General features: G+C 54.9%; 2 protein-coding genes across 3 annotated transcripts in view; both read left to right on the top strand.

Annotated features, from left to right (window-relative positions):
• LOC111817990 (keratin-associated protein 10-2-like) lies at positions 1-7,198 on the top strand. 2 transcript variants are annotated; one of them, XM_023720707.1, is made up of 4 exons: positions 1-97; positions 424-1,315; positions 1,549-1,704; positions 6,691-7,198. In XM_023720707.1, exons 2-4 carry the CDS (start codon positions 1,046-1,048, stop codon positions 6,802-6,804), a joined length of 540 nt encoding a protein of 179 aa, XP_023576475.1. In that variant the 5' UTR covers positions 1-97; positions 424-1,045; the 3' UTR covers positions 6,805-7,198. The 2 variants fall into 2 exon arrangements, with proteins under 2 accessions (XP_023576475.1, XP_023576436.1); XM_023720668.1 differs by having other exon boundaries at positions 1-127.
• Positions 7,199-8,604: 1,406 nt separating this feature from the next.
• Aldoa (aldolase, fructose-bisphosphate A) overlaps positions 8,605-11,630 on the top strand; it is a 4,523-nt gene continuing 1,497 nt past the window's right edge. The window contains exons 1-5 of the mRNA XM_023709671.1: positions 8,605-8,776; positions 10,009-10,141; positions 10,238-10,449; positions 11,386-11,440; positions 11,565-11,629. Coding sequence (XP_023565439.1) covers positions 10,030-10,141; positions 10,238-10,449; positions 11,386-11,440; positions 11,565-11,629 — 444 coding nt within the window. The 5' untranslated portion in view covers positions 8,605-8,776; positions 10,009-10,029. The remainder of the gene's footprint in view (positions 8,777-10,008; positions 10,142-10,237; positions 10,450-11,385; positions 11,441-11,564; position 11,630) is intronic.

The raw sequence follows: 11,630 nt of genomic DNA, 5'->3' as shown, positions 1-11,630 counted from the left end.
CGCGAGGCGCCAAGATTCTGGGCGGTGCTGGAGCCGCGGCGGTTTAGACCCGGCGCTGCGCGGGGTCTCCGAACTCCTGGCAGCCCGGAGGGCGCAGGTGACGGGACCTGTGGCGAGGGGCACCCAGGTGTGGGGACAGCGACGATGCATGGTCAGGGCCGGGCCGGAGCCTGGGAAGGCGCCGCCCTTGATTCTCCCTCCCTTTGGGATCAGAAGCCATTTCTGGGTCGGGGAAGTAGCTCAGCAGCACAAGCGCCTGCCTGGCAAGCGCAAGGTCCTGAGTTCAGACCCTAGTACCGAAAAAAAAAAAAAAAAGTAGCCATTTCTGGGCCTCAGCTTCTCTACACGAAAAGTGGGAGGACAGTGGGCACCCCAGCTGTGGCCCACCCAACCTCTGAGCCCGAGACCTTCTCTCCCCTGCAGCTCCTGGACTGGCTGGCCCTGCCCTGCCCCATGGACGTGAGTCCACCTCCCCTCTCTGCAGCAGCCCCCTCCGCGTCCTGACCTGGGAAGGGGGCCTTTGCCGAACCCAGATCCCCCAGCTCTCCAGAGCTGTGAGAAACACTGCCAGAGATGGGGGGGGGGGGGGGGTCATTGCTCTTGTATGTTAAGGAATTTACCGAGTCATCTAGTAGTCCAGGAGCTAGACAGCAACAGCTGCCTGGGAGTGGGAGGACAGACAGATGCGCAAATATAGGGCTTCCTTGTGGCCGGAGGGTGGAGAAGAGAGAGGAGTGGTAGGCAGGGCTAGACTGGGGGCCCTGCCACTGAAACGTTTTCTCTAGTCATCCTGAGCCGCTGGTGGGTGGTAAAGAAGGGATGGGTGCCCTGGACGGCTGCTGTGGAAAGAGGCAAAGTTGCAAGTGTCCAGGCCAGCCAGTAATGCGGGCAGAGGGTAGGTAGTGGAGGCAGAGACTGTTTGGAGAAGCATTCTGAAAAAAAAAAAAAAAAAAAAAAAAAAAAGTGATAAATCTCAGAAGATTCTAAGTGACCAAAGCTAAAAACTCCTTAGTGGCAGTGAAATGGGGAAGACAAGGTTTGGGGGATGAGTCAGAGTGACACCCTACTGACCCTCTCCACCAGCTGGTGGTCCCCCCAGCCTGCTGTGTCCTCGGTGTTCCTGTGTTTCTGCAGCCCTCCCTTGTCACCCCTTCCTCCTGTTCCGATCCAGGCCTCCTCTAGCCCATGGAATCCAACCCCGGCACCCGTCAGCAGCCCCTCCCTGCTGCTCCCCATCCCTGCCATTGTCTTCATCACTGTTGGCATCTATTTGTTGCTCCTGGGCCTAGTGCTGCTGACTAGGCACTGCCTGCTGGTGAGGGGCTTGGAGGGGTAAAGGGTGGGCTCTGGGGAAGAGGAACCCGGATGAATTGTCCCCCTCACCTACAGGCTTTTACCCCAGATGCCCTTGCCAGTTAGTTTTTGCATGTGCCCAAGTGAGTCCCTCCCTGTCCCCAGTCAACCCTTCTCCTGCCCCTCTCCTAAAAGCAAATCTCAGCTGTCCCTGCCTGCTGCCTGGCCCAGATTCTGAACCCCGCCACCTCCTAGGCCCAGGGCTGCTGCACCGACTGCAGCGCCCCCTGCAGGAAGCGAGGTGCCTCAGAGCCCCAGGACTGTTGCTGGACCTGCGCTGAAGCCTGTGACTTTCCTCTGCCCAGCCCAGCGGGCTACATGGATGCCTGCTGCCCCCGGGCCAGCGAAGCTGTGAGTGCCATTCTTACCCACTGCCCCCAGAGTCCTGATCTAGGTTCCATCTGTGCCCTCACTTCACGATTATTACCGAGCACCAGCTCCAGGGCAGGCGTGGTTTCGGGTACTACCTCATGTGGAGACAGCCAAAGACAACATAAACAGGGCCAGCCAAATAGTTTAGCGGGTGAAAGCACCAGCATACAGCGCAGGGACCAGGGTTTGATCCCTGGGCCTGCTGGCCTCGCCCCTGGGGCAGGCTAAGACAGGGATTGAGACTGGGTGTGGTGTCACACACCTGTAATCTCAGCTCTTGGGAGGCTGAGAAACAGAAAGGATCACTACAAGTCTGATCTATGTAGGGAGACCCTGTAGACCCTTCCCTAAAATACAAAAATAAAAATAAATAAAAGATAGTAGTTGAATGAAAAAAACTTGACAGAACACCTTCTGCTCAGTGAAGAAGTATTATGTCCCAGAGAACAGTGCCACTTTGTTGGCACTATTTTCTCAAACGCCCCGAGGGGCTGGGCACATAGCTCAGCAGCATGGTGCCTGGCAAGCCTGATGTCCTGAGTTTGATTGCCAGTTCCAGGAAGAAAAAAACAAAACCTGAGAGCTGGGTATTTTTTAATGTTAATTTTGAATTAATACATACTAAGTGTGCAAGCTGAATATTTAAAAAATCATTTTCTTTCATTATACCAAGTATTATACACAGTGTATACATATAGAAGACAAAAAAAGTACAAGATACATGATTCAATTTTTATTATTATTTTTTAGGACAGAGTCTACAGGGTCTCATTGGGGTTTTTTTGTTGTTTTGTTTTTTTGTAGAACCAGGGATTGAACTCAGGTCCTTGCACTTGCCAGGGAAGTGCTTATTCCACTGAGCCGTCTCCCCAGCCCGTACAGGGTCTCATTGTGTAGTTCCAACTCATAGTGAACCTCCTGTTTACAGCCTCCCAAGTGTTGGGATTACAGGCACGCGCCACTATACCCAGTCTCAATCACCATCTCAGGGCACCCCGGGGGCAGGGCCGGTGCCAGCACTGCAGGCCCGGGGATCTCCCAGCCCCTGTGTCTGCCTAAGCAGGCACTTTAGTCCACAAAGCTATTTGGCCGGCCCTACAAATTACATCACGAACCAGCTCTCTAACCCATAGTTGTTCCTCATACATTAGCAGATGTCCCTCACACAGTAATCTACAGGCTCCCAACTGCTGTGCTTTACTATTATTTTGCCAAAACAAGAGTCATGCCATATTGACTGCTTCATTACGCTACTTGCCCTTTAATCTTGACATCATCCCATGGATACCTCCCAGGCCTGATCATACACACAACTGATATGGTGTCCCTTCTGCAGAGGAATAACTAGCTAAGAGGAGTTTGGTGGCGCATCCAATGTCACCCAGTAAGCCTTGCATAGCAGATTGCTCCACTGTGTTAGCTGCAGCAGAACCCCGAGGGGAGGAGCCTGGCACACGGGAGACAGGCCCCTGCTGCATTTGTGTGCTTAATGATGTTCAATGTGATCGACCACCTTCCTGGACGATGGTTATTTTGGGCTCGGAGATTTAGACAGCAAAGCTCCTGCTTCTAGGGATTCTCTGGGAGGAAGGGGGCGGGGCAAAAGCCCAAGCGCCAGCAAATTCGTATGTTGGGCTACTGTGCTTAGTGCAAGGGCCTGGCAGGTGTTTGGGGTTTCGAAATAAATTGTAGGGCAAGGAGTTTTCTTTCAAGTAATCTGCTTCTGGCTCCCTAAGGGTAGCCAGATGGGGTCCCAGGGTTGGGGCTGGGACAAAGGGGGAAAAGGAGAAGTTCTTAGGTTCTAAACATTCCTGTCCTACATGAAATGATCAAGTACAAAATTTCTGGTCTCTTGTCCTGGAAACACAACCCTTTTCTCTTTGTCCACGTGACATGAATAGTTGGGTCCACCTCCTCCTCCGCAGAGAGGGTGAGGTGCGCTCTAGGAGGGGCTGGCTCCCCACCTGCCAGTGCAGGGCCCTAGGAACTTCCAGAGCTTTCCAAGCCAGACTCTTGGGCTCCTGCTGGAGTCACGAAGGTTGTGGAATGGCTGGGGGTAGGGCAAGGTCATTCTGTCCTTGCTATGACTTTTCTCGAAGTGCACTGAAGTCCCTCTGTTCTCCTGCTTCCTTATAGCAGCAGCAGCAAGCACAAAGGTTACAAAGCTCTTGCCTGTTTTATGCTTCGAGACACTGAGGCCCATAGAAACTTGAGTGACTGGCCTGAGGTCACACGGCTGTGCTAGCTGGACCACAAACCTAGAGCTCTTTTCCTTTCTGGGGAAGAATCTGCCTACTCTGCTGGTCTTCCTGGGACACTAAAGGTCTAACGCCTTCATTCATTTAAACATTCACTCATATACACTATATATATATATATATATATATATATATATATATAATTTACTTAAAATGTATTTAGTGCAGGGTCTACAAGGTCTCACTACACAGATCGGACTTGTAGTGATGCTTCCTGTTTTGCAGCCTCCCAAGCACTGGAATTACAGGTGTGTGCCACCACACCCAATCTCAATCCCTGTCTCAACCTGTCCCAGTGACAGGGCCAGCACAGCAGGCTGGGGATCAAACCCTGACCCCTGTGTCTGCCTAAGGAGGCGCTTTAATCTGCTGAGCTATCTGGCTGGACCCTCATATATTATATTTATGGTCATTATTGAGGCTCTGTGCTGGACCCTGGCGGCTCAGCAGAATCAAATAGACAAGATTACAGCCCTCTCTGGGCTCACACTCTGGTGATGGACAGAGATAAACAGGCAGTTAAGGTGTGAGAAAGATGTGATCAGAAGCAGATAGGGGACTTCAAAGGCAGGCGTGACCCTCAGGCCTGTCACCCCCGCTCTGGGATGGGACTATAGTTTGTGGCTTTCTGACAAGCTTTCACACAGCTCTGATGAATGTCAGGGTTAAGAACTGCTAAGGTGCTATTAAACTATAATAACCTTTGCCAAGGGCTCACTGAATGTCAGGTATTATGCTGTTTTCCCCTGATTCCCCACAACGACTCCGTGCCTAAAGTTCTTAACGTTTGTTCCAGGGATGAGGAAACTGAGGCTCAGAGCATGAAGTACCCAAGCCGAGATTCAAACTCAGGTCTTAACTGACTTGAGAACCTGAGCTCTAGCCAGTAAAATCAATGCCAGGCTCTCACAGAGGCAAAGAGACACTTTCAAAGGGAAGAACACAGCAAAGAGCCCAAGAAACGCAAGGGTTAACAGTCTCGTGGAGTCCTTGTTTAATGTATTTAAACAGCAGATTCCTTCCAGAAACCACAGGGCTGCTTGTGAGTCAAGAAGTCCATTAGCCAGTTATTAATGAGTGGATCTAAATCCTTCCATGGACTCAGCCAAGAAATGCTGTTAATACCCTCTTCTGAGGTTAGGGTAGGTACCACAGCCTCCAAAACCCGCAGAGCCCGCTTCACCCCCAGACTGCAACTTGACAGAGGTGACCCAAACCATACCCTCATCAAATACAAGAAAATCACTGCCCCTTTGTTTTTCTCTCGCCCCTCCATCGTGACAGTTCTAGCCTTCTCCCTCTGTAGCCAGTAGCAGAGCTGAGTTCAGATCCCTCTCCCTACAGCTGGCAGATCCCTGCCACTTGCTGGAGCCCCTAGTGACAGCCGATCTCACCAGTCATCTGACACTGCACCCGGAAACCTCAGCTGTTGAAAAGGTCATTTCCCTATTCCTGGCTTGGCTGGGTTTCTGAGCTGTGCAACTGTGACTGTCACTAGCTCTGCTGCTGGCCTGAAGGAGCCAGTCTTCTGTCACTCAGCCATCCTGGGCGTGTCGCACTCCAGCCACTTGGCCTGGCTCCAGTCCATGCCTGGGGCAGTTGCAGATCATCCCTGTCCCACGGCAGCAGAAGAGCAGTGGGTTAGAGGGGGTAGATCTCCCTGCCTGCTCTGAGGACACGATGTTCCCTTTCCCAGAGAGACAGACTTCCTCAGAGCCAAGAGGCCCAAAGACTGGAAAAGGGTATGCTCATATTCGTCTATTCATTCTACATTTGTCTGTATCCCAGACACCTGCTGACATGAGTCCCCACATCAGCTCAGTGGAGAACATGAGACCAGCTGGCCTTGGGAGGCAGTGAGGACAGGGCAATCGGGCCTGGGGAAACCCGCCTTGGTCCATCCCAGTGCCACTTGAGTGCTATATTCTTTGAACAAGTTACTCTGTTCTCTGAGCTTCCTTTCTTTTTTCTTCGGCCGGAACCAGGGATTGAACTCAGGCCCCTGCACTTGCCAGGGAAGCGCTTATTCCACTGAGCCATCTCCCAAGCCCCTTTCTCTTCTTTTTAAAAGTGAGACTTAACTCTTAAAACCATTAAATTTTTGATGTGGAGCCAGCTCTGTCTGCTTCTATATACAAGGTCTGGGCTACGCTCTTTTTTTCTTTGTGTGTGTGGTACTAGGGATTGAACTCAAGACCTTGCGCTTGTCAGGCAAGCACTTATTCCACTGAGCTATCTCCCCAGCCCCAACCATTAAAATTTTGAATATGAGTATTTCCATTTCCAAAGAAAACTAAGTTCTTGAACCATTCATGAATGGGGTCTGTGCCTTGCCCGGAGTTGGTGGTCAGAGTGGAACAACATCGTGCACTGCCATCTCATGTCAGGGAAAAAGTCCCTAAGATCCATGAACTACTTTCATCAGGGCCAGAAAAATGTGTTTTCTGTCTGCTGCCTCCCAATCACACAGGCCATAAGTGTGTGGAACCTTCCTTGGCCCCCCCACATCCTAGCAGGAACCAGCTGCTCCCTATGTGGGGGGAAGAGAGAACTGAGTCCAGCGATTGCTCAGTCCCAGCAACGGTGGATGGTACCCTCTGTTTCTCTGGGCAAATGGGGCTCCTGAGCCCCTCTGTTCCCTTCTCCCCTTGGTGGGAAACCCTGGAGCTCTGTGCCCACCTGGCTCACCCTCTGCCCTCTCCCTCAGGATTGGACTCCACACTGTCCTGGCTGCTGCCCGCTCTGTGACTGTGCCTGTGCCTGCCAGCTCCCCGACTGCCAGAGCCTCAACTGTCTCTGCTTTGAGATCAAGCTCCGATGAAGACCGTGGGGCCCTGCCATTTGGGGAGAGGCCAGCCCCCAGGCTCACGTGCCCCCCGTGCCCCCCTGCCTAAGGGCGCTCAGGACACCTCTCCAGCCCATGGGAACCACAAATGGCAAGTCCTGCTCATCAGCGTGGGAGCGCCTGGCTCCCTACAGGGCAGGACTCGAGAGACCCCTGGGCTGGCTGGACTGCAGCTAACGTGGAAGGCTGGGAAAGACGGGGGCTAGTGCTGCAGCAGGGGCCCCTGCACGCTCCCCTTCCTAAGCAGACTATTATATTTGTGGATGAAGTTGGGGGGCACTGCTCACCAGACTGCATCATGGAACTCAGCCAGCCTTGAGCAGCAGGATTTAAGGGTGCCTGACCACTGCCTGTCGAGTATTCTTAGCTATCTGAGGAGGTGAGTGTCCGCATCTGCTCCTAAAAATCCGGACCTATTAGGCTCCGCTAGGCAAGGGAATCCAGAGGGGGCAGAAAGGGCCACCCCGGCAACTCTTTCTCGGTATTCCCTTCCCACAGATCCCTGCTCGAAGATTTATTTCTCTTGACAACCAGGAGCCTCAATCTGGACTTCCAAGGAAGAAATTTTCTCCTGAAGCGACGGTTAGTAGTCAGGGGCCCTCCTCCCCGTAGGCAGCCTGCAGTCTTCCCCCACGCAGGCCCCCGCTGGCGTGAATGTCAGGGGCTTCAGGTTTCCCTAAATATAGGTCTCTGCCGGGGAATCCGTGGCGGGAAAAGGGCAAGGGTTACAGAGAAGGTCGGGGACACTGGTGCGGGGGAGGGGGGCCGCCTTATAACTCGGTCCCGGTGCACCCCGCTCACTTGCTGCCGACCACGCTCTGCCGCTCCTTCAGCCTCGCCGCAGGTGGGCCGCTCGGGATGGGTGAGACCGAAGGGGCCCGGCTAAGGCGGGAAGAGCTGCTCAGACGGAACGGGAGGCCCGCAAAGTCCCCGGGAGACAGATCGGCTCGGGGGTGGATATTATTTTGGAGAAGTCAGATCCGGGAAGACGTTTGGCAGTCAGTGTGGCCCCGCAATCCGTAGCAGGCCAATTTCTGCAGTCTGGTCTCCGTCGCGGCGGCGGGTGACTACGGGCCGGTCCACTGCGGCCCCCGAGAGACAGCGCGTGGCCCGCGAGGCCGGGCCGGCTTCCGCGCCCGAGCCCGCCCCGCCGAGTGGGTAGGGAGGGACCTGCTGGGCGGGGCTGCGCTCCCCGGGGAGGCAGCGCCGGACCTCGGGAGCCCCGCCGCGCCCACTGCTCTGCCCTTTCCTCGCCTCCCCTGCGCGCCAGCTTTGGCCGGGAGGGTCGGTTCCAGGCGCCGTGCAGCCCAGCCCACGGCGAGGCAGGCGGACGCCGGCCACGCGGCTCGGAGGGCGCGAGTCGCGCTGCAGCGCGCAGGCCGGAAGCTGGGGTGCACGAGGCGCGGCCGCGCCCGGGAGGGGAGGGGAGGGGAGGGGAAGGCCGGCCTGCGCCTCTCAGGCTCTCCCACCCGTTTTTCCCACTGCTCCCCAGTTCCAGTTGCTGCGGAGCGAAAATTCTGGCTGAGTCACGGCTCGCCCGAGCGCGCCAGCGGGGGATGGGGTAGGAGCGCGCTGGGGGGGAGGACCGGCCCGGGGGGATGTGGCCCGAGTCACGTCCGAGCGGGGGACGGCGGAGGGATCCGGTTCTCGCCGCCCAGGTTCCCCCTCCCCAAGCGCCGCCTCCTAGCTGTGCATCTCGGGGCGGCCTGACTTGCAATTGGTCGCCTCTTGCCCAGCAAAGGAAAAACGCCGGAGGGCGGAGCGGTGCCTTTTAAAAGGCCGGGCCCGCCGCCTTCTGCCCGCCCCTCGCGCCGCCCCCGAGCCGAGTAGGTCGCGTTCCTTTTGGAACGCTCGCTGCGCTGGTGTCAGTGACGACTGCCTTGTTCGTCCGCAGTCAGCCCGCCGCCGTCCGCCGCCGCGCCACGCCACCCGCCCCCTGGTGCGACAGGTGAGCGCCCCCCAGCCCCGCGCAAGGCCCGGGGACCGCAGAGGAGGGTCTGGGGACAGCGGCAGGTCTGGCGTCCGCGCGGAGACCCCCGCTCCGGCCGCTCCCGGCGTGCCCTACCCTCCCGGGCCCTAGCCCGGGCTCCCCGCCTCTCCACCTCTGCAGGCCGTCTTCCCCGAGTCTGCTGCGCAACGCGGCCGCTCCGCGCTGAGTCATGGCAGGGAGGAAACGAGGGGTGGAGAACTACCCCCGCATTTTCTACCGACCCCCAAGGGCAAAGCGTTAGGGGCCCTTTGACTCTGCGGAGATCCGAGGGGCAGCGAGGGGCAGAGGCCAGCGCGCATACTTTTCCAGGGTTCGCCTAAGGCCGGGGCTCCCCGGCGAGGAGGGGAAATCCCTTAGCGTTTGATGATCAATTAACACTTTACGTGTCTTTCCCTATTTAATGACCTTGGTTTTGAGCCTGGAACAGCTTCACCCATGCCGACGAGAGCATTTTTCAGGGAAGGGGTGGGGTGTTTGTTTGTTTATCCTCCATATCCCCTTGCCGGGTATGAACAGTGGGAATTCGACCGTCACCCTTCCCTGAGCTAGGCTGACCCCACTGCCCCTTCGTGTGTTCTGCCTTTCTCCAATGCCCTTTTCCAAACATCTTCCTTGGGTGGGAGAAGCCTGACCTTGAGATGTCCTTGGAGCCTGGCCCAGCCCTGGGATCCTGGGTAAATTAGAAGGGACAGCCCATTGGTACACTAGGGCTGGGATTTAACCACCACAGATGTGGACATTGGGTTACTGTTTTTTTGGTTTGAAACACAGATCTTTTCTCTTCTCTGGGCCCATTCAAATGAGGATATTGGGCCCTCTACCCTATTTGTAACCTTTAAATTCTAAAATACTCCGGTTCGGTTTTGTTTCTAGGCAGAGTGATCCCATGGCAACGCGCAGGTCAGAAGGGTTCAGCTTCAACATGACCCACCTGTCCCTGGCTTTGGCTTTTTCCTTTTCCCCAGTTGCCAGTGGGCAACTCCACCCTCAGCTGGGCAACACCCAGCAGCAGACAGAGTTAGGAAAGGTACAGGAGGAGGCAGGCCTAGTATAGGGAAGTTGGGTGTAGGGACAGGAAGAGCCCAAGGACCTGCCGGGCGAGGGGCAGGGGAGGTAGGGAATATCCGCCCTGATCTCCACGTCAGAAAGGCCCGCTAATCCTTCCTCCCTCATCCGTTTCCTCCACCCAGGACCTCACTGCCACCAGCACCATGCCCTACCCATATCCAGCGCTGACTCCGGAGCAGAAGAAGGAGCTCTCTGACATTGCCCATCGCATTGTGGCTCCGGGCAAGGGCATTCTGGCTGCAGATGAGTCCACTGGTGCGGTGCAGGCCGGGAGACAAGAGTGGGAGGAGGGCACAGGGCTGAGAGTGGCAGGCCAGTCCCCTTACTTTCTTCTCTGATGCTACCCTCCAGGAAGCATTGCCAAGCGGCTGCAGTCCATTGGCACCGAGAACACCGAAGAGAACCGGCGCTTCTACCGCCAGCTCCTGTTGACTGCTGATGACCGCGTGAATCCCTGCATCGGGGGTGTCATCCTCTTCCATGAGACGCTTTACCAGAAGGCGGATGATGGGCGTCCCTTCCCCCAAGTCATCAAGTCCAAGGGTGGTGTTGTGGGCATCAAGGTGAGAGGACAGGGCCTCGGGATGTGGCAGTAGAGATGGATCCTGGGAAGAGAAATCTGGCAGGGGATGAATCCTGGGTTGGAGGTCTAGAGATTTGGGTGGAGTTGGCTTTATGGCATCTGCTTGGCACTTAATTTCTGGTGCTGGGGTTGAAAACAGGGTCAAATGCATATCATGACGCCCCAGGTCAACATTTTTTTAATAGCCAAATTTTACAGGCAGGATATTTTCCCATTTAACAAACGGAAAACCACTGGTGGTGTGTGCCTTTAATTCCAGCACTCTGGGACAAAAGAATCATAAGTTTGAGTCTAGCCTGGACAACTTGGCTATTTAGAAGACATTGTCACAAAAAAAAAAAAAAAAAAAAAAAAAAGAAAGAAAGAAAAGAAAGGCCCTGAGTTAAATCTCCAGTTACACCCCCTGAGGAAAAAAAAAAAATTTTTTTTTTTTTTAATGTAAAAAGACCCCAAAGAAATGCAGCTGGCCACGGGGGCACATGCCTATAAGCCCAGAATTTGAGAGGCAGGAGCAATAGGGTCACCACTAAGAGGCCAACCTGAGCTACACCTTGTCTTTCAAAAATACATATATATGTGGCCAGCCAAATAGCTCAGCGGATTAAAGTGCCTGCAAGCAGGCAGGGGGGCGGGGGTCGACCTCCAGGGCATGTTGAGATGGCGATTGAGACTGGGCATGGTGGCACAAGCTGTAATCCCAATTCTTATCTAAACAAATGGATCACTCTGAGTCCAATCTACTAGTGGAGACCCCAAATAACTTGTAGACCTTTCCTTAAAATTAAAAAAAAAAAAAAAAAACCCACATAGATAGTTGCAAACCATGACAGGTCAAATGAGATTACAAGAAACTAGGGAAAGGGGAACTCTAGAAAAGAAACGTTGATAGAGATCTTGCCTTCATCCACCTCAACAGGTAGACAAGGGCGTGGTGCCTCTGGCGGGAACAAATGGCGAGACCACCACCCAAGGTGAGAACTGTTTGGCTCTTGCCCTACCAGCCGCCCTTCCCATGCAGGGTGCTGCCCACCCAGGAGCAGGAGCGCTCAGAGCCTCATGTTGGCTCCCACGCTAGGCCTTGTGTCTTCCCTCTAGGACTGGATGGGCTGTCTGAGCGCTGTGCCCAGTACAAGAAGGATGGAGCTGACTTTGCCAAGTGGC

This window comes from Octodon degus, unplaced genomic scaffold (genome assembly GCF_000260255.1).
Source record: "Octodon degus isolate 3935 unplaced genomic scaffold, OctDeg1.0 scaffold00001, whole genome shotgun sequence".
In the NCBI taxonomy this organism is placed as follows: Eukaryota; Metazoa; Chordata; class Mammalia; order Rodentia; family Octodontidae; genus Octodon; species Octodon degus.
Note: the sequence above shows the minus strand (reverse complement) of the source record. Positions and strands in the feature narration are given on the sequence as shown.

Coding starts and splice junctions, on each gene's coding strand:
- LOC111817990 (XM_023720707.1), top strand. CDS start 1,046: ATGAGTCAGAGTGACACCCTACTGACCCTCTCCACCAGCTGGTGGTCC. Junction 1,316..1,548: donor TGACTAGGCACTGCCTGCTG/GTGAGGGGCTTG, acceptor GCCACCTCCTAG/GCCCAGGGCTGCTGCACCGA. Junction 1,705..6,690: donor GCCCCCGGGCCAGCGAAGCT/GTGAGTGCCATT, acceptor CCTCTCCCTCAG/GATTGGACTCCACACTGTCC.